Raw genomic sequence first — 27,372 nt, 5'->3', positions numbered from 1 at the left:
GTGAAAAAACTTCTGTAACAGCTCCACTGATGCTGGAGCTCAATTCTTTTTCCCCTAAGATCTCCGTAGGATGCTATGTAATTCAGCTCTCTTATTCCTGCTATGATTTTGGCATAAGAATCGTCACACTTGATTTACTGGTAGAACTGTTTTTACCTAAAAAGTATGCTTTGAGTTGTACACAAATTCTAATTTGAATAGCTCCTTCCTTCGAATTATTACGTTCTTCAGATTTCTTTGATTCATTCCATCCTTGCATAGTTCTGTTCCATATCTCATTTTAGGAGAACACAGCTTTTTGGAACAACTTCCATTCTATACAATTGAATGGAGGATTGATTTCACTTGAATTTAAAATTGTATATGAAAGAATGTATGCAGTGGGTGGAGGAGGATCATGAAAGAATTCATTTGAAGGAATGACTGAAATTACTATTGGAAGATGAGATTTGTTTTCAATGTGTAGTCATTTGGCAGCAAATATTTATCATCTTTGAAGTTAGTTATGCCTGTTGTGGGGAGGGGGGATAATAGTAACAGAATGCATCCTTATATCCATTCAACCACCTCTTCTGTGCTGCTTAGAGAGAGATCACATACACACACTTTCTCTCTAGAAGAAGGATGGAATAAAAATATACCAAACAAATAGCTTGCAGCCAAATAAAATGCCAATGTCTTACTTACGGGGGATGCTTTGGCTGCTTTCTGGCCAGGAGCAAGGGCACGCCTGGCTGCTTGTTCTTTGCAGAAATTGATGTGCCTTTCTGCTGCAGCCTCATTAAACCTCCTCATACAGTAAGGGCACTGGATATAATCTGAATACAACAAAGGAGCAGTGGTTATGAGATCAACCATTCACATAATACTTGAAATATAATGGTAAGCAGCGTTATGCTTGTAGGACAGAGCTTCCCCCCAACAACCACTTCTCTAGATCCCAGTGCCCCCCAAGAGCTGATTCCAAGGGTTGGAGTAACATCAGTAATGATGTGGGATATGATAGTAGTTAAGGGAGGAGTTGATGGAATCCACAGCTTTTCCTTGTTCAAATGGAAAGGTACTATTCTCCCCTTTGCAGCCCCATGAACTTGCCACAAATACTCTATGTTCCTGAGAGTTGAGATCTTTGAGAGAAACAGGTGGCTGGAAGGGGAAGGGAGGATTGCCAAAAATGGCCCAACCTCTCTTGCACAATGAAAATGCTCTAACACCAGAACTTGGTTAATAAGGATGTTGGGCAGGGTGTGGGCCTTGTCTTTAGATGCAATCGCAGTTGGTTCCCAAATTACTTCTCAAGCTGGGAAGAGACATGTGACTTGGAATTCAGTTTCCCCACTTAGATGCTGCAAATTCTTTAAGGGTTCCAACAAGATATACTCTATTCCTCCCAAAGGGATTTTCCTCAGAGTTCTATCACTATTTTCAAAGAGCTTGCAATCTAAATAATGGGCATGGCTGGCTTGGAGCAAAAATGTGGCCAAAAACCATTAATACACATTTGACGGTTGTACAGCAACTGAGCCACTTAATGGCGCAGTGGGGAAATGACTTGATTATCAAGCCAGAGGTTGCTGGTTTGAATCCCTATTGGTATGTTTCCCAGACTATAGGAAACACCTATAGGAATGCTGAAAAGCATCATCTCATACTCTGTGGGAGGAAGCAATGGTAAACCCCTCCTGTATTCTACCAAAGACAACCACAGGGCTCTCTGTGCACCAGGAGTCGAAACCAACTCAGTGGCACACTTTACCTTTTTACCTTTATAGTAATTGAAATGAGAGTGACATCTCACAAGTATGGTAAATGGTTTCATTTCTTTCTTTGGCCATACGTACGCAAGCCCAAAATGCATGAGCTCCTTCAAAAGGAGGATTTACTCCTGAAAAAGGCACTCCTACTTAATGGAAATAGTTTGTATTTAAATCTAATTTAGCTTGAACCTTGTAGAGGCTGAAGCAAATTTGACTCTTCATCAATACAATTTGTTATTGAAGCAACATTTTTATTGTGCTCCATCTTGTCTGGGTGCAACAATCCTGGTGACCCAGGATTGCTGTGATTCATTTTTTTTCAGTTATGGGTTGAGAGGGATGAGCTTCACCAACACTGTGAACTGAAATCATGGCTGAGTGGAATGTCTCCCAAGTGGGTGTCCAGCATTATCCACTGGCTCTTCTTTAAATCCAGTTAAATTCTGTTTTTCAACAAAAATGCATAATTTCAAATGCAAGTAGATCACCTGGATTAATGACTGGAGGTGGGGGTGGAGGCAGAGGGCGGCCTTCTTTCATGGCTATAGTGGCAAGTTTGGCTGATCTGATTGCAGCAATGAAGTTCTCGTGCTGTTGTCTCCAGTTAGATTTTTTCTCTGGTTGATTCTGAAAAAGAAACACTTGGCTCCACACACAATCTATAATTCTTATAAATCACTTCAGCAGGAAATATATATACATATATAGTCCTAAAATTTTGAGAAATATTAAATGTTAAATAGTTTTTTTATTTTATTAAGGACAAGGAATGCATGCCTTGTCCTTAATAAATTTGCAGCAGATGCTAGAGCTGGAAGGGACTCTCGGCTGCCACCAGAGCCAGCAACCAGGTGAGCAGGTGGAAGAGGAGGATCAGGCATGGGTGGTAAGTAGCCGGGTCCAGGGGCGTTAAGGGTAAGGGACTGAATTATGTTCTGTCTTGGATTAAAATCTCAGTTAGAGGGGGTAATATGTTCTGAAGCAAGCGTTATGAGCTCCTGAGGTTTTTATTTCTGGCAACATCATTAGTTGTAATGCAGGCTCAAAAGACACAATCCTTGAAAAAGCAAACCCTTTTAAACACCTTCATTTTCAAGCCCATGCAAAGGTCTCGGTGATTGGGGTAGAGAGGAGGAAGGTAATATATACAATCTCTCATCAGACAAAAGGTTTGCTATAAGTAAAAGGGAAGCTCAGTCCCAGGAGAAGTTAACTACAACTCTGTGCTATAGTAACCTCCATGGGACCTTTCAACCCGTCATATTGGCATAGACCCTGCCTGTGTAAAGAACTACCATATTGCCTTACTCCAAATCCAGTGGTGCAGGACATCGCCATTCTTGCAATATCAGAAGATTTGGATGCTCATTAAAAAACCCATTTGCTAAAATATATTTGAAGACATCCACGTGCTTTATTGAAAAATACCTTTGGGGTTTGTTTCTTCTTTGCTGTAGGAATTTCTGTTCCCTGTAGTCGCTGTTTCAAGGAATTGAATGGTTTGCGCTTCTTGTTGAAGATTTTTTTGCATATTGGCTCATGTCTTGCCTAAGACATAAAGCAAGTCATATGACAGTCTTACGAATTAGTGTTGCTAAACATTACAAGGTGTGACTTTCTTAGCTTGCTTGACATGACTATTGCCATTTTACAGTGTCTGAATTTTATGTTGGGGCCTAGCAAAGTGATTTCTAATTTGTGTGTGTGAGTGAGTGATGGAGTATTTCCTGTATTTGAATCCTGTCTGTCATATACTGTACAAGGAGCAAATCTGTATATTCTGTCTTGTCTGCCTGTCTGTTTGGGATTCTCAGATGTCAGTAAGTTATGCTTCCTAGTTGGGGCGTAGATACTCTGCTCTGGTACATATCCTGCACAACTTGCCTAGCTCTAATGGATCCTAGCCCTTAGAAGGATGGACATATTATTGTATCAAGATGAGTTGTTCTTAAAGAGCAACAGCCAGTGTGTGTGTGGGCATATACCCCCCCTTCTCTCCCCCCCCCCGCCCCCCACTGGTTCCTGCCTGATGTGGTGGAAGCTTCTGCAAGTTAAGTATGACATAAAAAACATGTGGTCAGTGCCATCTTGAGCTTTTTAAAATGGTCTGAAGAAAGGATGTTTAGAATTTATGAGTTTGACCCGACTGGATATTGCATTTTAGTCAAGCATTGAGAAGAAATATGCTCAAATAATTCTTTATTTTGCTATTTTAATGCTAAATCTTTCTGCTGCTTCTTTGTAATCCAATAAATTACCTAATAAGGATATCACACAAGCTGTTACATGAGAGACTACCTGGACTACTTGATTATATGCTTTCTCAAAAAGGGCTTCCTGTGTAGATTAGCAAGGGAAACCCAGTTCTTTCCCATGCCTTATGTTTTGGAGTATCCAAATGGCTGTAACAATTTGTTGGCAACTGTTGAGAAATTGGCTTTACTAACTTATTACATGGCTAAGACGACTTGGATGAAGAAGTTTTACTCCAATTTGAATGCACATGGAAGTTTTTAAAAAGAGGTGAGAAGCTAGCAGAAAGATAACGAGATGTGAAGTTACTCACTATCAATGTACAGGAGACTGAGAAATAAATGCTCATAGTCACCTTGAGTTAAAAATGTAGTTCTATGATCTTGCTAATACAGAATCTGACATCTATCACACAAGTTTGAGAATCGGAGCTCCTTGACTTTTGTGGTTATGAAGAACAATTTTCTATGAGAGTTATGTAGGGCTTCCACTCATCTGAGAGAGATTTCTTATATTAGAATGCTTGCGTGAGGGATATTGATTGGAAACAAAATGGCTTTCAAGTGCTTGCCTGTTGCTAATTTTAAGGCTGCGGTCTATGAAAGTTCGTGCTGGCTGTTCACACGTCATGTTCATCATGCCATGATTGTAACTTGATTGAATTGCATGTCTAAATGAACCATCACACCAGACTGGATTTTCATATGATAGAAAATTGTGCTTTTCAGTGGAGTGCACACATTCAGATGCTCATATTCAAGTGAGACACATGCATGTTTGAACCACTTTTAAGGCTGCCACCAGGCTCTTTAACTTCTCAGTAACTGAGCCTGCAGTCCTAAACACATTTTCCTACGAGTAAGTTCCACTGAACACAATGACACTTCCAAATGAAAAACTGCTGCGAGATACTTTACACTCATCTTTTTTGCTTGATATAAATAGGTTGTTTGTTCTATCCTCTCTCTTTTAATTTAACTTAAATACATGTAGTAGAAAGTGGTCTTATTTTACCAGTGCATCCTGTGTGAAATGTCTTCCACAGATGTTACAAGGAAGCAAGTTCTGATTGGCAGTATCTGTGTGAAATGAAGAATGCTGATTATTATTCTGGGTTTATTAATCCCCAAGAAATGTATGCTTTTTTCATTTTGTGAATGTCATTGATCAACTCAGCACTATACACCTTCTCTTTCCTTTTGAGACTCTTAATTGGGGGAGCACAATTCCAGCAGACATAGTACATTAGCACCCCAAACTGACTTTCATTGGGTAGTATCCAGAGTAAAAGCCATGCAAGCAGAATAGTTCTGCTCATGGAACAGGGTACAGGGAGAAAGGCGGTGTTCAGCAATTCCCCCTTTCCTCTGTAGCCCTGTGTCCCCCTAAATCTGTTCCTGAGGGTTTCCCTACCCTCAGCAGCACATTTTGGGGGGTTACAGGGTACAGTGGAGGTAATAAGAAGTTGCCCTTCTATTGCACAAATGGAATGTTTTGCTCATGCAACACTTACTCTGGTTGCTGCCCATTCTTGATCTTATCAACTTAAGATCTACTTCTGGATAGCTCAGCATTTTAACAGAAAACATTAAATGCCTATACATCTTAGTCTTCTTGTGAAGGAATACCCGTCTAATTTCATTGTTTTCAATATTTTTGGATAAGTACTTAGCCTAACAGCTACACCAACGGAAGCAATCTCTGTCAGATTAGAAATAGGTGGTGATTCTGCTATTCCTGCTGTCTTTGCCGTGGTTGCTCTTTATTCTCAGACTTCACTATACCAGTTCTGTGCCTAGGATATATGGGGGTGGTGTGGGTGGTGTTATGAGGATCTGAGTAGGTCAAGAGAATTACTGATATAGGACAGTGCCTATTCCTGCTTTGTGTCACCTTTCCTTGGCTATTCCAGGAACAAATTTCAGAAGTGCAGTGTCTTGTTTTGAGCTAAAACTGCTGCATTGCAGCAAGCCATTTAATTTTGTTTTTACTGGTGGCTTTATGTAAAGGAAAAGGTTTTGATTACAAGTTTGCTCAAAAGCCAGAGTTCTACAAAGAATAATATTAACTGAATAAAATATCTAGGGGGGGGGGAAGCTGATTAAAAATCAAATAGGAGGCTCTTTAAATATTGAGATAATGTTTCTGCTGGGTCACTGTAGATTGCAGTCTTTCAGCATGCTGGATGAGACATTCCATGCAGCTCTTAAGCTTGTCTACAGGCAGACCACCTAAGGGCTGTAGGTGGATATAGCAGTATCAGTTATAAGTATGGAGATGTTTTTCATTCACCAGGCTATATTGTAACCTTAATATTTAAAAATATTTATGTGACACTTGATTTATTAGCTGCTTTGGATCATATGAAAAGTATAGTATAAGCTTTCAGAACTAAAGCAAACACTGTGTGACATTATAGAAAGGGTAAACTTTAAAGAAATTAAAACAAAATACTGTATCAACAGGATAAACAAATGAAAGTCAGTCCAGCTTTAGACATGTGACCATTCTTATGAATTAGACAATTACTTTACACAAGTACAGTCTTCTCAAACTCAATAGGATTAGGCCAGTGATTAAGTATACCAGGAAGCTCAATTTAACACAGATAATACAAATCCCAGTCTTTGCCTTAATCCCCATTGTAATATGAGGATGCTGCTCATGGCCTATCTTGTAGGAATGATAGCCCCATTCAGCTGTCATATTCCCAGTCCAGAACACCATGGGTTGTTGGATCAGCAAGGAATGTGAGACTTCTCCAGTCTCCCCACCTCCACCTATCCTCATAGAAGACTTCTAGGTTTGTTCAAGCAGTTTGCCAAGATATTTGTACTTAGAAACGGATATGCACATTTCCTGCAAACTAAGATTGCTAACTGAAGCTTGCTCCTGGTTTATGAGGTGCACTCAAGCCACAGGATGCCAGTTTTATATCATGACAAAGTGGTCTAACAAGCCCAGTCTTATTAAGGTGGGTACACATATGGAAAAGGGAGCACTCAAGCTCTGATGTCAAACTTTTGAGTTGCTATATTTACAAGTGTTCCTATATAATTAATTTTTCTAAATGAATGTTGAATGTATTTAGAATGCAACATTGAAAATTGAGTTAGAAATTTACACTGGAGCACTTGTAAAAAATCATAGCAACAGGATAACAGATGTGAACAATATGTATACAGAAAATATCAGGACACTGAAAAAATAGCATACTGTACTTGTTTTTAGCATGTCCAAAGATGTTTGATACTTATTATCCATTCATTTACTGGTCTGAGTTCAACGGTGATAAGGGGTAGAATTTTTTCCAAGAAATCTTCCCCACACCGCTGACTACAAGAAATGCGAAATGGAAATTGAACTCAAGAAGTAATTTAGAGAACAGCACTCAAAGTGAAATAATCCTGTTCAAGTCAGACCATATATTGCAAAAATCCATTATATTCCCAATTTTCTAAACATGGTTAAAAGATCAGATGCACAATGCAGGTTAATGTAGTCCCTGACCCCCTTCCTTTTCATGTTCAGAGCTAGTCCTACTGCACTGTTCCGTCTGCCTCAGTGTCAACGCTAAAAATGGTTAGTTTCAAATCTGTTTCAAGCAATGGTTAGAAGTGGGTTTGAAAACTGGTTTTGAAACAAATCATAATTGGTGTGAACATTAGTGTAATGAGGATACTACTCATGGCCTGTCTTAGCATTACTAAGAGAGTGCATCATGATTATCTCTGGAAAAGGGAGTGGAGAAGCACCCAACTATGCTAGTAGATCAGCATCAGATATTTCTCTACACATCCAGGATATTGCAAGAACATGGTCAGAGACACAGTGGCTGCCATGATGCTGGTCTAGTGAGCTGTAAGGCTGTGTGTGGGGCTGCAGTGAAACCGCAAGAGAAGCCCTGATGCTTTTAAAACCAGCAGCTGCACAAGCAACCTTAATCTAGTATGTAGCCCTATTTGTGATAGAGAGGATCAACTGCTTCTACATTCATCTAGAGGGGATTAATGCTGTTTCTGCAGCCATTAGGGTTTCTTTTGCAGCTTTGCTGTAGCCTTGCACAGCACCTCATGGTTCTATTAGACTGCATCTTGGCAGCCAGTGATTTTCATGGATGTGGTAATTGGGGCAGGCTGCATGATGATGTGTAGTCAAATTACTTGTTTCTAAATACAGTACACATCATATATCTGGTCATACCTGTACTTTGAACAGACTGTAGTAGAATCGTCACTGAAACTGACAAAATTACCTGCAATTACTGCTTAGATTACATACCCATGGCACTTATTCTGTTCCCAGGAACCACACTCCTCTCTAAGCACAGTGATTTCAAATTTCCTTATTATTTCAGGGAGACAGGAGCACCAGGTGATTTACTTTTACTTGTCTAGCTCCTTTACTTGCAAAAGCCCAAGTTAAATGTCATTGGCTGACAGATTAAACTATTATGACACACAGAGCCCCTCCATCATCTAGTGATACACATAAGAACACTTACAGGACAAAATGAAGTCTGAGACTACTTATCCTCTTCCACAAGATGATTACTAAGGAGTTTCTGGTAATATTTACACTTCTATTTGAATACAGAAGCTTGACAGATAAATTCTAAGGTAGATAGAGCAATAACAAATGCTGAAGGAACTAGACAAGTTAGCAGCTTCTGTTGTCAAGGTGAACACTTCGCCTCTTACACCCTCTCTCTCATTAAATGTAGAGGAAAGATATGCTGCAAGATGTGGTGATTGATAATAGCTTAAATTCCTGGAGGAGACTTCTAGTAATTAGCCATGATAGCAAAATGGAATCTCCATGGTCATGGAGCATGCCTCTAGACTCCAAATGCTGGAGATAAGACCATCCTCTTTAGGCAATGTGGGATAGCTTTCCAGAGGCAACTAGCTGTCTCTTATGGAAAAGAATGCTGGACTAAATGGATTTTTGGTTTGATATTTCATGCCAATTCCTTATGCACCAGTACTGATCAAGTCCCATTAATTACTGTACTAGCAAGAAGATAAAGGATTCCCCCCTCCCTCTGTATTAAAGATGAACTTTTCAGAGCAGAAACATTAACCTCTTTCTTAACTATAAGCCATTAATATAAAACAAGCTTTGAGAAGTTGATGTTTATAAACATACTGAAATGAAATTGAATGTTTTCGGTTCAATTTAAGTTCACAAAGTAGTTGATACAATTTCCTTGGGGAAAAATAGTACAGCAATATTTTAACTGGTAACCAAAACTTTTACATATGAAGTTTACATGTGAAAAAAATGCTGGCAAGTGGCTAGATCTGGATTTAAAAAATTATTTTGTCAGCCTGAAGGTAGAAGTATCCTTTCCAATATACCAAAGAATATAGTGGTTGAGAGTCCTTAATATGAAGTAATTTCTCTCTTTCGTTATGACAACTTGAGGCCTTGAATATTCTGTTTCAGGTTGAGTAGCTCTTTTTCTTGCCTTGTTTTCTCCTGCTTGAAAGCCAGTTTGTTTGCTTTCTTCTCCAACCTGCGTTCCTGCACAGACAAATAATGTGCATATATTGTTATCTATGTACAGAAAAGATGAACTCACAACTTGTTATGCATTAAAAATGCTCATTTAAATTACTTCCATAAACATGAATGAGCAAATATACATGGAAGATAAACACTCCACAACTACTGAAGAGCAAATGCAGAGCACATAGCTTCTGTTTATATGGTTTTCTTTCCCTATGTTGTACTAAATCTATTATGCTGGAGAGATGCTGCATAAGGACAGCTTATGACAAAAGAAATCTACAACTAGTTTTGATCACACTCGAGTGGAAGCATTTCTTAAACCTTTTGAGCTTGGGCCACCTTTGTAAAATTATGTCTCCTGCCCTCAAGCCACAGCACATCATCCAGTCAAAATAGAATTAAAGTCTGTTGTGAAAGCACAGTAAGAATTATTTATTTATGAAAAGGTAAAGTGACGTTACTTTTCGTTCTTCCTTGACAGCTTGTTTCCTTGCTTTCCGGTCTTCTTTACTCTCATTTTTAGAACGTGGTTGCGTGGATACCCTTGGTAGATCACTGTCATTAATCATTTGCATGCACTCAGCCTGCTTTGCCGTAAGTGTCCTTTGAGGCAAAACATCCAGAGGGATTCCAGTCTTTTTGGACACTCTGATTGGTTTGGGCTAAAAACACACACAAAGACTCACTGATTATTATTTTGGTAAACACTATACTTTCCCATTTCATATGCAACCCAATCTTGTTAACAAATGATGTGGATTTCTTCAGAGCAACTATGCAGGTAAAAGGTAAAGTGTGCCGTCAAGTCGATTTTGACTCCTGGTGCCCACAGAGCCCTGTGGTTTTCTTTGGTAGAATACAGGAGGGGTTTACCATTGCCTCCTCCAGGGCTTTGTGGGCACCAGGAGTTGAAATTGACTTGATGGCACACTTTACCTTTACTTCCTGTGCAGTATGAGATGATGCCTTTCAGCATCTTCCTCATTTCCCCACTGTGCCATTTAAGGTGGTGACTGTGCAGGTGGCCCTAACCAAATTAATCGGTCAGAAACCTAAATCAGTTCAGCACAAAGGGGGCCTCTGATTTTTAGAAGTCTCATTCTTGTAAAATGTATACAACTTTATATTGGTTATTATGAATTCTTTAAAAGGATAAGAAGTTTATTGCAAAATAACTGATGTACTGAATCAATGCACGTGTTTATAATATAGTGAGAATTCTTTAGCTTTGATTTCTAAGAAGCAGAGGTTATAAAGAACTTAGGTTTTTAATGTGAACAGGAGATACAAAATGAACGTCTAACTATACACACTATGGAAACTGCAATGATTCATGTTTATTACATTAAATGTATAGGTAGGGATCCAAAGAATCACCTAACTAGTTCTGCACACCTAAGGAGAACCACATGTCATGGTTCAAGGTTGACTCAGCCTTCCATCCTTCCGAGGTCAGTAAAATGAGTACCCAGAATGTTGGGGGCAATATGCTAAATCATTGTAAACTGCTTAGAGAGCTTCCAGCTATAGAGCGGTATATAAATGTAAGTGCTATTGCTATGTCCATTTGGAAAAAAAAATGAGAAGTTTCCACAGATGTCTATAATATAAGTTTGAGGGCCTGCCATTTAAAGAAGTCAGAAATTCCACTAGGAAGAATTCCATTTACCTTTTGTGGAACTTCAATAAGTTTTGGATGATTGTACAAGTTTGAATAGGTACCTTAAAGAGAAAAACACAGGGAAAAAGTTATACATTAAAGAGTTTATTTCTAAATTATTTTTTCTAAATTATATTTAGTTTAAAGGGTTGTTATAGACTGAAGCTTATATGGCCCAGTTGAGATTTAACATGGAGCCAGAACTGCATCCTGGCTTCAAGTGCCATCCCCTAGCCTTGTGCACACACTCCCCTGTGACTGAAGGAAGGATTCTTTCTTTAGAAAAAGCCAGGCTCTTTTGTTGTAGCCAAACCAAGTGAGCCTGGCTTATTCTAGACAGAATTTCAAAATAAGCTAGGATCTGAAATGAGGATTGTTCTAGCTTTTGAGCTTGGTTTAGTTTGGAATTCTGGCTAGAACAAGCCAGGGTCACTTGGTTTGGCTGCAACAAGAGAGCCTGGCTTCTTCTAAAGGAAGAATCCTTCCTTCTCTCACATGAATGGTGAGAGGGGAGTGTGTGCTCCTAAGGCTAGGGGATGCCACTCAAAGCCAGGATCAGCCAGGTTGAATGGAATGTGAGATCTTGGCTCATTCTAAGCCTGGATCAGAAGAATCCTCTCTCATGCAAGGGGGGAGGGACAATGCACATAACCAAGTCTAAGGGGTATTGCATGAGGCCAGGATTCAATCCTGGCTCTGCATTATGTCTGAACAAGGTCTATATGTAATTCTAGACACTCACTCAAAATGGATTCACAATCCCACTTTTCCTTGGGTTCCTCAATAAGTAAAGTTACAGTTTCCTCCTCTTCTTTGTCAACTTCTTCTCCCTTCTCATTCAGAACCATGTCTGGTTTCACACAGCTTATGGAGAAAATTAAAAATGATCAGTACTTCAGATTTAGCTATGAATCATTTCAAAGACAAACAGCCTTCAGCTCTACTACCTAGACCAAATAACCTCTAGAGCTGGAATAGATATACCATAGTGTAAGGTATGTACATTATGTTTCTGAAGGGGGTTAGTGAGCAGGGAGAGTTGCCCCTTAACCTCTAAATCACAATAAAATTTAGGTTTGCATAGTATCGACATTATATTCCTGGCAAACAGATCCATCTAATTACCTTTTCTCTTTTTTACTGCAAGGACAGCAAGATCATTAATGTCTGAGATAGTGCATATAGTTTGACAAACTCAGTAGCTACTGAGCACATTCTGGGACTTGAGGCAATACAATATGGAACTCAAGAGTTCATCACTCAGCATCTCACAGAACCCACTGCAGTAAGAGGGTTAGAATCAAGTGACTTGACTGCTTATAGACAGGTGGGCTGAGCCCTGAAAGACTCCCAGGTCCAATGCATGTTATACTTCCTCCCATGTTTGCAAGAGGAGTGATTCATCACGCCAAGTTATAATAAATGAAGTATATTTACATCTTAGTTTTGTGTTTAAACTTCAAACAGAAGCTTGAAACCCGCACCCTTCTTATGCTGCGAGGTTGGTGAGGCACATGAGAAAAAGATGCAAGAGCGACTGCAATGACAAAATCTGAAGAGCAGCGCCTTAAACACTACACTTTAGTAGTAGAGTTTGTTTTTTAGAATAGGAAAAATAGTGTACCATGCGGAGGTCACGTGCATGCTGGTGTTGTGCAGGAGCAGCTGGGGGAGAGTGCTGCTAGCGTGTGTTGATAGCTGGGGGGAGTGCAGCACTTAGGGAAATGGTGGCGAGTGCCAGAGGAGCAGCTATGGACCTGCTCTCCTGTTAAAGGGGATGTGGTGTGATTCGGATTCCGAATCGCATTTTGTGCACATCCCTATAACTTGACATGTACTGCAGTCATTGGCAATAACAACAAAGTCATGATGTAACTAGAGCCTCAATCAGGCTCTTCCTCGCAGTCCAAACACACCAAGATCTGCTCAAAGTAAAACTAAAGCTAGTTCTTTTTAATGGCTGAGTCTTTTTAAAAAAAAAGTTTAGTTCCAACATTGTGTCTGAAAGTTCATGCGTTTCGTTAAGAAATATGCTTTACAAACATAAAACCAGCACAGCACAAAGAGATATCCCTCATTAGCATAAACAAGAGAAGACTACCTATGTGGGTTATCATAGAGCAAGGACATACTACATACTCCTTTGCTTTCTCATTGTAGTAGTCATTCAAAACTTCCTGTAACCGTGTACTGTTGCTCTGAATGAAGCCTTCCAGTTCAGCATTATCCAATGCTCCAATTTCATCATCATCAAACTGCTCAAAGAACTAACAAAAAACAAACAAAAAACCACAGGTATTAAACACAAGTGCATCAAGAACTAGCTTTATAACTAGCAAATTTGAAAACACTGGAAAAATCTCAGTTTTGAGAACAATTATATTTCATTCCATTAATTTTATTTTCTCTCTATGCAAAAACTTTCCCTTGTCAATGGAAAAACAGCCCAAATAACAATTAATTCAACCAATGGAGTAGCAAGACAAGTGATATTACTTGTCCTGCAGTCCAGGAACAGTATTATCAACTGGTATTTGAGAAATTTGATAACTTAACATTTCTATTGCAGAGTAGGTATGCTTAGCAGTTAGCTGTCTTGCTGTCAATAGGAACAAAATGAGTGGAATAGTCTATATTTGTCATTAGAATCCATGATTTCAAGCAAAGCAATATTTTCCTAATAATCTTAGGTTTATTGGAATCATTGGACAACATCTTATCTAATTCTGCTCCCATGCAAGCAAAGAAAGCACATGAATGGTGCTAGCATCAGCACTTCTGAAGTGTGGGTGCTTCTGTGCAGAACTTATTTTCACTAACCCCTTCTCCCAGAAGCACTTCATGTGACCAGAAATAGGTTCTTGAGGGTTGCACAGCCCTCAGAGACCTACTTCTGGGTCACATTCAGGGGAAGCAGGGATCAAATGAAAACTGTCTCCCTGAGCACCTGTGCTTCATATGCTACCATTATGTGCATGCCTTCTTTGCTTGCATGGATGTAGCGTTAGTCAGGACGCCCCACCATTACCAGTAGGTTTATTACCTTCTCAAATCTCTCATCCAGAAGGGTCAACTGTTCATTCCTTCTCATCACTGAAGAGGTCAAGGAATATTCTGTGAAACGGCTCCTGGTCTCTTCTTGCATAAAAAGAAATTCTTTCATCTCTCCATCATCTGATAAAGGACCCTCAGAATCATACTCGTCATCACTCCGAATGTCCTTTTCATTTTCTTCGCCCTTTTCATTCTCCTCCTCCATGTCTTCCCACTCATCTTCATCTCCAGACTCCCTATGAACAACATAAAAAGATAGCAGATATTCTTACATCACTAACATGCTAATTATTATTACATAGTAGGATACAATGTTTCCTGTTTTACAGTTGAACGACTGAGGACAACGTAGCGGCGGATATACCATGCAACACTCCGTTAACGTTAAGGAAATATTTGTGCTTTTGCACAGCATGAAAGACTTTCACAAATGCACTTGCACAATAGGGGGCCACTGGAAATAATTACCCTCTGTATTTGTGCAATTCTTGCATGCTGCACAAGAATACTCTTGCCCAACTTCGCAAATGCTCCATTACAAGGCTGATGGAGTGTTGTGCAGTATGTCAGTCAGCAATTTTCCAAGTCTGGAAATGTATATAAAAATCGTTTGAACACAGTTCTTCCTAGATGCTGTTGCCAGTTAAGAGATGGGCATCATTTTTTGTTTCAAATAGTGGTGGAATTTTCTTCTGCCCCTACCAAAAATTTGAAAAGAGATAAATAAATGCCAAAATACACTTTCTGGTCATTACCAACAAGCTTCCTTTTCCTGCTCGATTGTCCCTGGTTTATTAGCCTTTAAAATGAAGTCATCTTCAAGAAGATTATCTGGATTGTCAAAATCAAAGTCGTCATCAAGTCCTGCAACGATGTCCGGATCAAAATCCAATCTAGGTCCTAACGACAGATTAAAGAATACATTAAAATGAAAAATTGAAGATTTAGCATGGAGATAGCAGTTGTCCCCATTTCTCTCTGCACAGCGTCCCTCCCAGCGGTTGCTGGATTCATTTTATGATACTGTATGCCCCCTTTGAAAAGGAACCATCTTCTCACTCCTTTTGTTATGTAAACTGCTTTAAGAACCTTTTTTTGTTGAAAAGTAGCATATATAAGGTGGCAGACAGACTTTTGGTGAAGATTCCCTCAAGCTCTGGATGCCACCCCCTCAAAATAATAGTTCTCCCAGCAACCCTCAAGCATCATGTTTCCAAGCATCTTTCAGAAGTACTGGGAGGCCTATCCACGTGGACTAGCCTTTGTGTCTCACATTTGGATTTAAGGAATCCAAAATGGGAAAAACAGATGACTTTGACTAAAGTTTATACTGCACCTGAGTGATTTGCATGGCAGCACAATGCATTAGGCATAAACAGCGGTCAGTTCTGCAGGACTGATGCCAATTTAGTTTTGGATGAAGATGAAACAAGTCTATATAATTTGAACAAGGAAGAAGCTACTGAAAAGTGTATGCCACTCCCATCCTCACTGCTTTCTCCCTGCTGCATCACACTGAAAATTGTGCAGCAGTGTGTTATGCAACAACAGATCTACAGAAACAAGAAAACCTAATACCTGAAACAGGAGCAGCTTTGTTTAACAATCCCACATCTTCTTCAAATTCAGATGCAAACACTGATGAGGGCAAATTAATAGTGGGAGCCTAAAAAATAAAGAAAGACTGCCAGTTATTTAAATAAAGTCCTAAGAGGCAAAACCTTCTGAATAGTATGGCTGTTTCTAAGAAGATATCATTTATTTGACTGATAGCTGCCTCTTTGTGCTGAAATTTGGGAACCAGCACAGGCATTATATTTTATTTATTTTGAGTAGTATTTTTAAGAAGCGATTCTATACAAGCTTCCCAAAGATCTCAATCTGCAAAATTGTCAGGAATCCATGATTTTATGTATTTATTTAATTTTATTTATTATATTTATAGACCGCCATATCCATAAAAACAAACACCATTTAAAACACACTGCTTAAAACAATATAAAAACAATTTTAAAACAATTCAAAACCATTTAAAACCAATTAAAATACATAAAAACAATTTTAAAATCCTTGGAAGGCCAGGCCAAACAAGTTTTTAGGGCTCTCTTAAAGGCCGACAGCGAGCCTAAACTGTGCATATCTGCTGGGAGTGCATTCCATAGGCCAGGAGCAGCTACAGAGAAGGCCTGGTTCCAAGTCACCACCAGATGTACCGGTGGTAACTGGAGATGGACCTCTCTAGATCAGGGATTCTCAATGTTGGGTCCCCAGATGTTATTGGACTTCAACTCAAGTATTTCTAGAGGTGACCCAGCTAGTACTCTGATATTGCAACATTGTGTTCACTTACTGCTACAGAACTTGATCTTATAAATTCACCCCAAAACCTTCCATACAGCTGCCTATCTCATCTGTTTAAAAAAGATTTCTGTATCAGCTCAATCAAAACAGAAAAAATCTTCTGCATGATCCCTACCGCACACTGAGAGACCCCACCAGTCATTGAGAGAGGTCCATCTCCAAATGTCACCAGCTCATCTGGCGGCGACTTGGGAGTGGGCCTTCTCTGTAGTTGCACCTGGGCTGTGGAATGTGCTTCCTATAGATATCTGCGGCTTAACATCTTTGTCAGCCTTTAAAAGAGCCCTTAAGACACATTTTTAGCCTGGCTTTTAGTAATCTTTGAATGTTTTAAGTTGTTTTAACTCATTGTTTTATTGTGTTTTGTTGTATTTATGGTTGTGAACCACCAAGAGCCTTCAGAGTCAGGTGGTAAACAAATCAAATCAATCAATCAATCAAATGATTTTTTTAAAAAAAAAAAACAGAACACAAGTGACAGGAAGTACTGCTATCATCAGCAACTACTATTTATTTGCCACCAAGAACAATCAAATCAGATAGCCAAGACAGTCCATGTTTGAAGGTGCAGGATGCTGCAAAAGGCTTTTGTGTGCGTGTGTGGCAAAAATCACCCCTCCTGACTTGGCTAAATGGAAATCTTTCTGCAGTTGGAAGTAGTTCTTAGCATACAATCCAATATGTTACATGTTTTCAGAAAATGTTGGCTGAGATCCAGACTAATATTTCAGGACCCTCAGGGACACATTTTTGGGAGGCAAAGTGGGCTGCAGAGGGAGGCAGGGATCAGCAAAAAATCACTTCCCCCCACTGCACATGAAATGATTTTTGATGTGCAGAACATTAGTCTGGGTGGCAGTTTTAAAATTTCCACTTTTTAAACAAGATTTTGCTTTGTTTTGGGGTGTTGACAATATTACTTTTATTACATTTTCCCATACTTACTGGAATTGTTTGAATTTCCTCCTCTACCTCCCCTTCTGTGGTCACTACAATCCTGCCTTGTTGACTTGGCTTGCCTGATGGAACAAGCTCAGAAAGTCCAGACGCTTCTTTCAGATGCTGTAAGTAGTCATAGTCATCATCAAAGAACACTCCGTATTTCCGCTGTTCTTCTCTCCTTTTATCATCATCTCCCTAAAGTTGTTTTGAAACATAAAAGTTATCAAATTTGGGTAGCACTGAATTGTTGATGTTTGATCACAATGGATTGTACTACTTCTTTAAAAAACAGACAACAGAGGGCAGAAAAGGGCTGAGCCCTTGCAAGGAGACTGCAAAGCAGCTGCAGAAAAGACTTCTTCCACAACTGAATGCATGCAGAGGGGAAGCAAGAAACAATTCTCATTGCTCTCCCTTCCCTCTAAATGTGTTTTTGGCTTCCAGAAATACAAACCAAAAGGCTGTGTGACCCCAGGGATATACTTTTGGAAGCCAAGAGCACTTTTAGAGGGAGGCAAGAGCAGCAAAAATCACTCTCCCCCTCCCTCTGTGCACGCTGAGGGGAAACCAAATGAGGTCTCTTGGGGACTGAGGAGATCACCCTCTCAGGGCTCTGCCCTGTGATTCTGAAAAAGGTCAGAAAGGGAACCTATCAGCTTGTTGCTTAAGTGGGAGGACTGCCTGATTGTGATCAATAGAGCTAATTTCCAAGAAAACAAAAGATAAACAAAATTTTACTTCACCAATTAGAAAATTAAAAATCACTTTAATAAATTCCAATTAGAACAATAAAGGAAAGAACTAGTCTGAAAATAGCAAGTAGAACAAGAGTTCAAACCAAGAGCTGTCTAATGGAGCAAGACAGGACCAGAACTGGGGATTGAGTGACAGCCTACCTAACCTAGCTACTAGCCTGCCTGAAATTTGATTGGTCCTGTCTTGGAGCATGCAGAGACCGATAAGCCCGTCACGCTGAGAATGACCTTCCTATACCATGGAAAAATCACTCTCCTCCTCTGTGCACACTGAGCTGCAGAAGAAGCCTTCTCCACAACTACTCTTCAGTCTCCTCACAAGGGCACAGTTCTTTTCCCATCCTCCTGCAGCTATGCAAACAAGTGGGCCACTCTCAGAAAACACACACATGCTGGTAGAGTAACTTTCTATACAATTTTTGTGAAGCTGATGGTACTCAAAGGTGCACTTCAAGATTCCTTCCTCAAAGGAAATCCAATTAATAAGCCATTTTAATTTTTTTTAGTCCAACCTGCAATATATCATCAACTGCCAGGAACCAAAAAGCTGCTGATCAATGCAAACACATATTTACACATATTTACCATCAGCCAGCCCCTGAGCCTTCTGCAGCTCCTCCTGCTCCTGCCTTCTGGAGGAAAAAGCCTGGAACCTAGACTAAGACATCACCTGCCAGGGATCAGACAGACTGCCAGAAATACCTCCATGTGTCTCTAGTGCATTGTGTGTTTTCATAGATTGTAAACGTATGCCGTGTGGGAGCCAACAAAATAGCTAACGTTAGGGTATAAAATATAATGAAATATTTCCTTAAGAACTACACATAGTGACATGCTGAATGCAGTATTCCCTCTAACAGGGATTCGTAGATTCCCACAACTCCTAGAATCCCCAGTTACAAAGGGATTTTTTGGGGGGATTTTGGGAGTTGTCAAATCAAATCTTTATTCTCATGGTCATTTGACCAGCAAAACACAAAATAGTCAACAACATCTGGGAATCCCTGTTAGAGGAAACACTGGCTGCATGGTTCCAGAAGAGAACAGAAATCTTAAGATATCACTATGTTCTCAACAAAAAGGACATCTGAAGTTATCCTCACATATCGGTACAAATTCCCCCAAAGCAGAAAAGTTGAACTCAATTTCTGAATCAAACCTCTGATTAGCAAAACCTCGGCTACTTTCTTATGTTTTCTTTTATTCCTCACCTTCTGTGCAGGCAAAAGAACTCTCTGGGGTGCAGTGTCATCTGCTGTCAAAGGGTCCTTCTGACTTCTGTGTACTAAATGAAATGTGACAGCTTTTTTCTTCTCTATGAAAGGCTTTTTCCGTCTGTGAGGCTGCAAGACAAAAATTAGTTACTTTAAAATTGGCCCAAAATGGACAACTTTCTAACTAAATATATGGTTGTACCTGATCAAAATTAGTCTGGTTAAGAAAGCTGCTTTATGGGCTTACATCGTTAACTGATACACACACTGCAGAAACCAGCATTTGAGAGGCATGATATAACCTGTTTTGGCTCTCTGCCGGAGGCATCTCAAGTCTCATTCATGTATGAGATCACGATTCACAGAACTGTTTCTAGTGGTTCAGATTGAATTTGGACCAAATTGAAACTGAACTATAGGTCTGAGAACCGGTTTGGTCAAACTGACTGGCAGTCCGGTCTGTTCTATCGCACCTGGCCGATGGTCTGATGGGCTATGCTTGTAAAGCGGAATCTGATGAGGATTCCCCTTTGCAAGCAAAGGGGAAGGGCAGCTAGGTGGGTGGGTGCGTGGGAGGGAGGGAGGAAGAGAACACCTTACTGGCAGTAGGGGCTCCTCTAAAACCCAGTGCTCTGCCCCATCAGTGTGGCCTGCGTGGTGGTGGTGCAGTTCCAGCCACCTTTAAAAGCCTTTTAAAGGCAGGATTCCCCTTTACAAGCATGGCCCCTTGTACCTTCGAACTGGTCCATAATGGACCAGGCCCAGTTTGGACCGGCCACCTATTTTTGAAGCCAGTCCAGTTCAAGTTTGAACCAGGTCATTTAATAGCAAACCCAGTTCTATTCGAACTGGTTTTGCACAGCTCTAATCACGAATGGTCCACAAGTTATATAGGCCCAATGAGCTCCACATCAGCAGCATCCCGTTTATATACAAAAGGGCCATTTTGGTGACCTCCACACATGTGCAGAGGCCCATTTGTGTGACTATGCAAATTTCCACAGGTCCTCCAAACCGGGTCCAGCACTTCAGCGCGGCCGAGCCCAGGCCTCCGCACATGCAGGGAGGCCATTTGTGTGACCTTGGTGCATGCTTGAATGTGAACCAAACCACCAGAATCAGTTCCGTGCACACTCCTATAGCAAAGAGGCACCTTTTAAAATGGTGGTTCTCTTAGGAAGGAGAGAGCAACTGACCCAGTTCAGTCCAGCATGACCTCTCTCTAGTGGCTGTTGCTGGTGTTTCCCTTGTGTTTCTTTTTAGATTGTGCACTCTTTTTGGAACAGGATCCCTTCTCTCGTATCTTTTGCTATGGATAACTTAAAAAAAAAATCCAGTATATACTATTGATAATATATTTTCACAGACAGGTTTCTGTATTAATATAAGCACATGATACATTTATATAGATAGATTTATACAGGCAGAAATCTGTAATCTGAGTTCATTGCTGGCCTTCAGGAGAGCCCTTAAAAGCTATCTGTTTGACCTGGCCTTCTAGGATTTTTAATTTGTTGTAAATTGTTTTTAACTGCTCTGTTTGGCCTGGTTCTCCAGGGTTTTTAACTGTTTAAATGTTTTAACTGCAATTAGTTTTATGCTGTTTTTATAGTTTTGACTTTGTTAATTGATTTTAATTTTTACTTTGATGTAAACCACCCTGAGCCATTTTTGGAAAGGCGGTATATAAATCAAATAAATAAATAAAATAATAAATAAATAATAGCAACATGAGGGCAGACTGCTGGCACAAAAGGAGCCTGGCTTCCAACAGAGGTGACTCCTTTGTCTCCTCCTGGCTTGAAGAAAGGGTGAAGAAATCACCCTTGTGGGTACTTCTGCTTTGACAGCAGCGAGCTCATCACCTGTCTTGCAAGACTGTCTGAACCTGAGAGCAAGGTCAGGCAGATTTCCCTGATCTCCTCCTGGGTCAGAGGAAGGGTAGGAAAATCTCCTTTGCCAATGCCCAGGCTGGAGATGCAACACATTTTGTTCCATGTGTTGTTATTCATATTGCCCTTCACTGTCAGTGCTGCCGAATGACAGCATTATGAGACCCAGTTAAAGTGCTGCTATGCCTAGGATGTAGGAGGAGCAGGACAGGAACAGTTTAAATAAATAAGCTGGATGCATTTCTTGTGGCAGGAACACAGAGGAGATTGCCAGAGGCTCACAGGTGCAGGTTTTCCATTATCTTTTTTCCACCCGAATTTATGCTGGCTGCATTGCAATACAGAGAGTGGTGTGGCAGACAGAACAAAACGAGTTGCTAAGCTGTGCATCGTACTGCATGCCAGAGTCTCAGCCCCACATCCAGCAAATATGGCAGTTACAGAATTCATCAAGAGCCCATTACCTGAGGTACACAAGGACATCAAACGGGAGCCTGGTTATGTCTACTCAGTTGTGGCGAGCAATAGCATAACTAGTAGTCGCCTTGTTACAGAATGTCTGAACGATGCTCGTGTCAGGGAATGAGCTGGCGGTGGGCACTGAGAGATTCCCTGTCCCTTCCATGATCCTTCATCCCTGCCCCACTCTGACAGCCTGCCCCGCATCGAACAGTTCATGGGGCGGGGGGGGCACCACAGCATGAGTCACGCCCATCCCTCTATCCCCACACAGGGAAAGATCAGAGTAGCAACAACTGAACTTCATGCGACCCCCCCCCCCCCGCAAGCGCGCGACGCAGCAAAGACGCTGACAGGCAGAGCGCGCGCTCCGGTTTCTCAGCCACTCACCATAACGCGGGGAAGCGGGCAGCACGATCGACTCGCGCCGGACGACTTAACAGTCCCGGGAGGCCGACGTTACTCCAACCCCGCTTCTGAGTGCGTTCTTTTGCCCACGTGCTTCCGGCTTCGGAAGAGGATTTACTTCCCTCCCAGTGTCGCTCTGGCTTTCATGTCTCTGTGGAGCCACTCAGCCGCCATGTTGGAATAAACCAATTGATACTTCTCAAATGAGGGGAAGGAATTCTCATAATACCACAATACAGTCTTAACTCTTCTCTAACAGTGCTGCTAGAGAGACTTCTTGTTCAGCTTCCTTGACGCATAATGAATCTTTCGCTTTTAGACGCGGGAAAGAAAGAAAGAGAAAGAAAGAAAGAAAAAACCCAATGGTTTCTGCTCTCCTTGCCTACCTGGAAAATGAAATGAGTCCTGCCTGGAAAATGAGATGAGAGAGATAGAAAAGACTAGAGACCTGAACTTCCGGTGAGAATTAAATCCCTTTTGGTCAGTCTTTATGGAAGCACAGTGGGTCGCTCTATTCCCTGTCATTCCGATAGCACAACCCTGTGTTGCTCGTTTTGGAAGTTAGGAAGGACAGAAAATCTCTTCAATTTTAGACCGGAAGTGACAGGCATTACAGTGGCGTGCGTAATAGAAGCCTTCCCCCCACCCCCTATGGTGCAGTCTCTACGTAATACTAGAATCCTCTTCCTGGGCGGAAAACAGAAAGGAGCTTCATTAATTCATTTGACCATTTCAGGAAAGAGGAGGAGGAAGAAGTACTGAAATCTGATGGGGTAGGGGAGAATAACACACTAGCCTGTCAGAAAACCCTACAGTGTACCACTCGTTGATGGATAGGGCAAAGTGATACTACACCATGCTAAGCGTGCTCTAATGCTTCTGTGCATGCTCAGATGTACAGGAAAGGAGGCGTTGTCAAGTTTGAGAGAGTGTTACTACACTGACCGGTGTAGCAGCTCTTTACCCTGCCCCTCGATGAGCCCTGCCCGGCAGGGTTTTATGACGTGCTAGTATGTTCTTATCCCCTGCCACTCAGATTTTGCTACTATTTCCGTGTCGTTGCTCATGCTCAGTCCCCATTTGTAGCCACTCAGTTGCCCATACTTTAAAGAGACTTTTGCAGCAATGTAATGTTTAATGTTTAAGATGTTTTTTTCTGAACAAAAAATTACAATATTTTGGTGCTTTGGGAAAATGCATTATCTTTTTTAAAACTGATGTTTATGGTTGTTAAAAATTGTGTTTAAGATGTTTTAAATGTTTTTTAAAACTGATGTTTAAGATTATTAAAAATAATGTTTAAGATGTTTTAAATGTTTTTTTTCTGAACAAAGCATTAAAATATTTTGGTGCTTTGGGAACATGGGCAGGAACGTAATTCATTATCTTCAAAACATTATTATTATTATTATTTTACACAGTCAGACAGGTGTTATTGACTGGTTTGTTTTATCCAGACATCGAGTCCTTTCCAAGGACCTGGGATGGCTGAATTTTATTGTCAATTTTTTTGCTGTTGTTATAGATATCGTCACAGAATATAGGCTGTTCTCAGTAGAGTTTGCTTTCTGTAATTTGTTGATGGTGATTTCCGTGGCTCCTATGTAACAATTATTATTATTACAATATTACAATATATTACAATAGTAATAATTATTATTACATAATAATTTATAATAATAATAATAATATTTATATCCCGCTCTTCCTCCAAGGAGCCCAGAGCGATGTACTACATATTTAAGTTTCTCTTTCACAACAACCCTGTGAAGTAGGCTATGCTGAGAGAGAAGTGACTGGCCCAGAGTCACCCACCCATTAAAAATTACATTTTTGAAAATTATGTTTAAGATGTTTTATCCTGGGTACAGATTCAGCTATTAAAGGTTTGGTTAATAAATGAGAAATTAAACTACATTTTTAAAAATTATGTACCAGATTTTTGCAATTTTTTTTTGTACAAGGTCAGTAATTATCTTCAAAACATTAAAATCATCTTGTGCTTTGGGAACATGGGCAAGCCTAATCAATTGTGCAGCTTTGCTAGCTGCATCTGTCACATCCCCTATGAGCAGGTGAGGAGCTCTCATTGCGTGGGGTTGCAGCAGAGTCACTGCTGTTTGCATGCACAGGTCCTAAGTTCCAATCCTGGACACCAGTACAGATTGCACTGCCCCCAACATATTTTTGGGGGACACAGGTTTAGCTATTAGAGGTGTGGTTCCACCTACCCCACAGATTTCAACCAGGCAGGCTTTTCTGATGGGTCTGCATTTCTGATGCACTAGGCTGTCAGTTTTCCCTGTCCCTGTCAGATTGCACCAACCAGACAGGCTTTTCTGATGGTTCTGCATCTCTGATCCATAAGGCTGTTCATTTTTGCTGTCCCTCTCAGATTGCACTCCTCCCGTCCCTTTACATCACCGATGGTTGTTCTTTTCTGAAGGACTGTCAGTGTCCAGCACGCTCTCATATTCCACCAACACCACAGATTGCAATAGATTGCACTGCCCCCAACAGATTTTCTGGACACAGGTTCGGCTATTAGATGTGTGGTTCCACCTACCCCACAGATTTCAACCAGGCGGGCTTTTCTGATGGGTCCGCATATCTGATGCACTAGACTGTAAGTGTTTCCCTGTCCCTCTCAGATTGCACCAACCAGGTGGGTTCTTCTGATGCGTCTGCATCTCTGATGCAGTAGGCTGTCCTGAGTTCCAGTCCTCCACTGGGATCAAGTCAGTTTCCAGGGACCATGCTTCCACTCCTAGGCTGGGACCCACTAGATCCCACTATCTCTGTGCCTGTCAGATTGTACCACCTGGGCGGGCTTTTTAAAGGGGTCCTCATCTCGGATGCACAAGGCTGTCCTGAGTTCCAGTCCTCAACTAGGCTCCAATTAGTTTCCAGGGACCATGCTTCCACTCCTGGGCTGGGACCCAGCAGATCCCACTACCCCGGTCCCTGCTAGATAGTGCCACCCAGGTGTGCTTTTTAAAGGGGTCCACATCTCTGATGCACGAGGCTGTCAGTTTTACTTTTCCCTGTCAGATTGCAACAACTGGGCAGGCTTTTCTGATTGGTTCACATTTCTGATGCACTAGGCTGTCAGTTTTCCCTGGCCCTGTCCGATTGCCCCACCCAGGCAGGCTTTCCTGATGGGTTCACACGGACTTGCACACACACATTTATACACACGTACACACACATAAGCACGCATACATTTATACATACGCGCACACATTTTTTCACACGCACAAATGCACACACATGCGCACATTAATACACATGTGTATGCGCATGCACACATTTATGCACATGCACACACACACATTTATTCACATGCATACTCACGCGAGCACATTTATTCACACGCACACGTGCATTTATACACATGCACATGTGCTTGCACACCCACATGCACACATTTATTCACACACGCATGCACATGCACACATTTGTACACAAACTAACATCAACATGCACACATTTATATGTACACACGCATGCACACATTTATACACATGCACATGTGTACATGCACGCAGACATTTATACGTGCACACATAAGCACACATATACACACACGCACACATTAATAGACCCACACACTCACTTGCACACATTTATACACACGCAGAAACGCATGCACATGCACACACTTATACACACACACGTGGATGAGCACGCATACATTTATGTGCACGTGCACAAACACATTTATACGCACGTGCATTTATACACATGCACACGAGCACGCACATGTCCACATTTATGCACACACGCGCATGCATACACACACATTTATACACACACCCACACACACATTTATTCACAGGCACACGTGTACGCACACATTTACATGTGCGTCACACGTGCATGCACACATTTGTACACACACACACGGACACATTTATGCGCATACGTGCACATGCAAGCATGCACACATTTGTACACATGCACAAATACAGGCGCATGCACACATTTATACATAGCGCACGCGCACGGACACATTTATACACATGCACAAGTGCTTGCACACATTTATACACACATGCAGGCACTCATTTATTCACATGCACACGCGCACGTTCAGGCACACATTTATGCAAGCACACGCACACATTTATACACATGCGCACACACACACACACTTATACACACGCACATGCACACGCGCACACATATTTATACACATGCACACGCGCGTGCACACACATTTATACATATGCACAAATGCACGCATATGCACACATTTATACACATGCACACGCGAACGAGCACGAGCATGCACACATTTATACACACGCACACACACGTGCACACAAAGATCACCTCGGTGAAATATGTGGGGGCAGTGGAATCAGAGGGTGCTGAATACTGACCATCCTTCAGGAAACAGCACTCATCAGAGTTAAAAATGTGGTGCTGTGCTGATCGTTGATTGTAATAAACTGAATTGAATTCAACAATGTGGGGGGTAGTGCCATCTGTTGGAGCCCAGCCCAGGAGTGGAAGTATGGTCAATGAAAACCAGTTCAGTCCAGGACTGGAACTCAGGACCTCCATGTGCAAACAGTACTGCCTTTGCTGTAATCCCACATACTGACAGCTCCTCACCTGCTCATAAAGGAACTTGACAGGTGCAGTTAGCAAAGCTGCACAATTGATTAGGCTTGCCCATGTCCCCACAGGACTAAATGGTTTCAGACAATGTCAAGATTACTAAATGTTTCCGGTGTTTGTTTGTTTGTTTATTTAAAATATTTATATCCCGCCCCTCCAGTACACTACAGCTCGGGGCAGCTCAGAACAGTAAAATAGATACAGTATACAATAAAAGTAATTAAATTAAACAAACTGAGTACACAAATTAAAAGTTAAGTTAATAACTAAACGTCTAATAGCTGAATCTGTGTCCAAGAAGTTCTGCTGGGTTCACAGACAATCACTTACAAGACTGAGGATTACAAAAGTCTCTTCACTAACTGTGAAGTTTACTTATTGTTGTTATTTATTTACATTCAGCCATTGTTATTTATTTATGTATATCCCGCTCTTCCTCCAAGGAGCTCAGAGTGGCGTACATACTTATTTTTATCC

At 41.0% G+C, this 27,372-nt stretch overlaps 2 protein-coding genes across 4 annotated transcripts in view; both read right to left on the bottom strand.

Annotated features, from left to right (window-relative positions):
* The window catches only part of ZC2HC1B (zinc finger C2HC-type containing 1B), a 30,800-nt gene extending 22,405 nt beyond the window's left edge, over window positions 1-8,395 (bottom strand). For both annotated transcript variants that reach the window (XM_053290603.1, XM_053290594.1), the window contains exons 1-5: window positions 8,292-8,395; window positions 5,025-5,089; window positions 3,186-3,305; window positions 2,246-2,384; window positions 688-818 (exon numbers count right to left, since the gene is read on the bottom strand). In XM_053290603.1, coding sequence (XP_053146578.1) covers window positions 688-818; window positions 2,246-2,384; window positions 3,186-3,305; window positions 5,025-5,089; window positions 8,292-8,295 — 459 coding nt within the window. In that variant the 5' untranslated portion in view covers window positions 8,296-8,395. The remainder of the gene's footprint in view (window positions 1-687; window positions 819-2,245; window positions 2,385-3,185; window positions 3,306-5,024; window positions 5,090-8,291) is intronic.
* On the bottom strand, window positions 6,419-22,403 carry LTV1 (LTV1 ribosome biogenesis factor). Of its 2 annotated transcripts, XM_053290540.1 has the most exons (11): window positions 22,252-22,401; window positions 19,508-19,639; window positions 17,545-17,736; window positions 15,817-15,904; window positions 14,994-15,138; window positions 14,228-14,474; window positions 13,324-13,451; window positions 11,927-12,048; window positions 11,194-11,246; window positions 9,986-10,186; window positions 6,419-9,536 (listed from the first exon to the last, which is right to left on the bottom strand). In XM_053290540.1, the coding sequence occupies exons 1-11, from the start codon at window positions 22,252-22,254 to the stop codon at window positions 9,423-9,425; spliced, it is 1,425 nt and encodes a 474-aa protein (XP_053146515.1). In that variant the 5' UTR covers window positions 22,255-22,401; the 3' UTR covers window positions 6,419-9,422. The 2 variants fall into 2 exon arrangements, with proteins under 2 accessions (XP_053146515.1, XP_053146521.1); XM_053290546.1 differs by lacking the exon at window positions 9,986-10,186 and having other exon boundaries at window positions 22,252-22,403.
* Between the last annotated feature and the right edge of the window lie 4,969 nt (window positions 22,404-27,372).

This window comes from Hemicordylus capensis, chromosome 1 (genome assembly GCF_027244095.1).
Source record: "Hemicordylus capensis ecotype Gifberg chromosome 1, rHemCap1.1.pri, whole genome shotgun sequence".
Lineage (NCBI taxonomy): Eukaryota > Metazoa > Chordata > Lepidosauria > Squamata > Cordylidae > Hemicordylus > Hemicordylus capensis.
The sequence above is the reverse complement of the archived record's forward strand: the minus strand, read 5'-3'. Positions and strand labels throughout refer to the sequence as shown.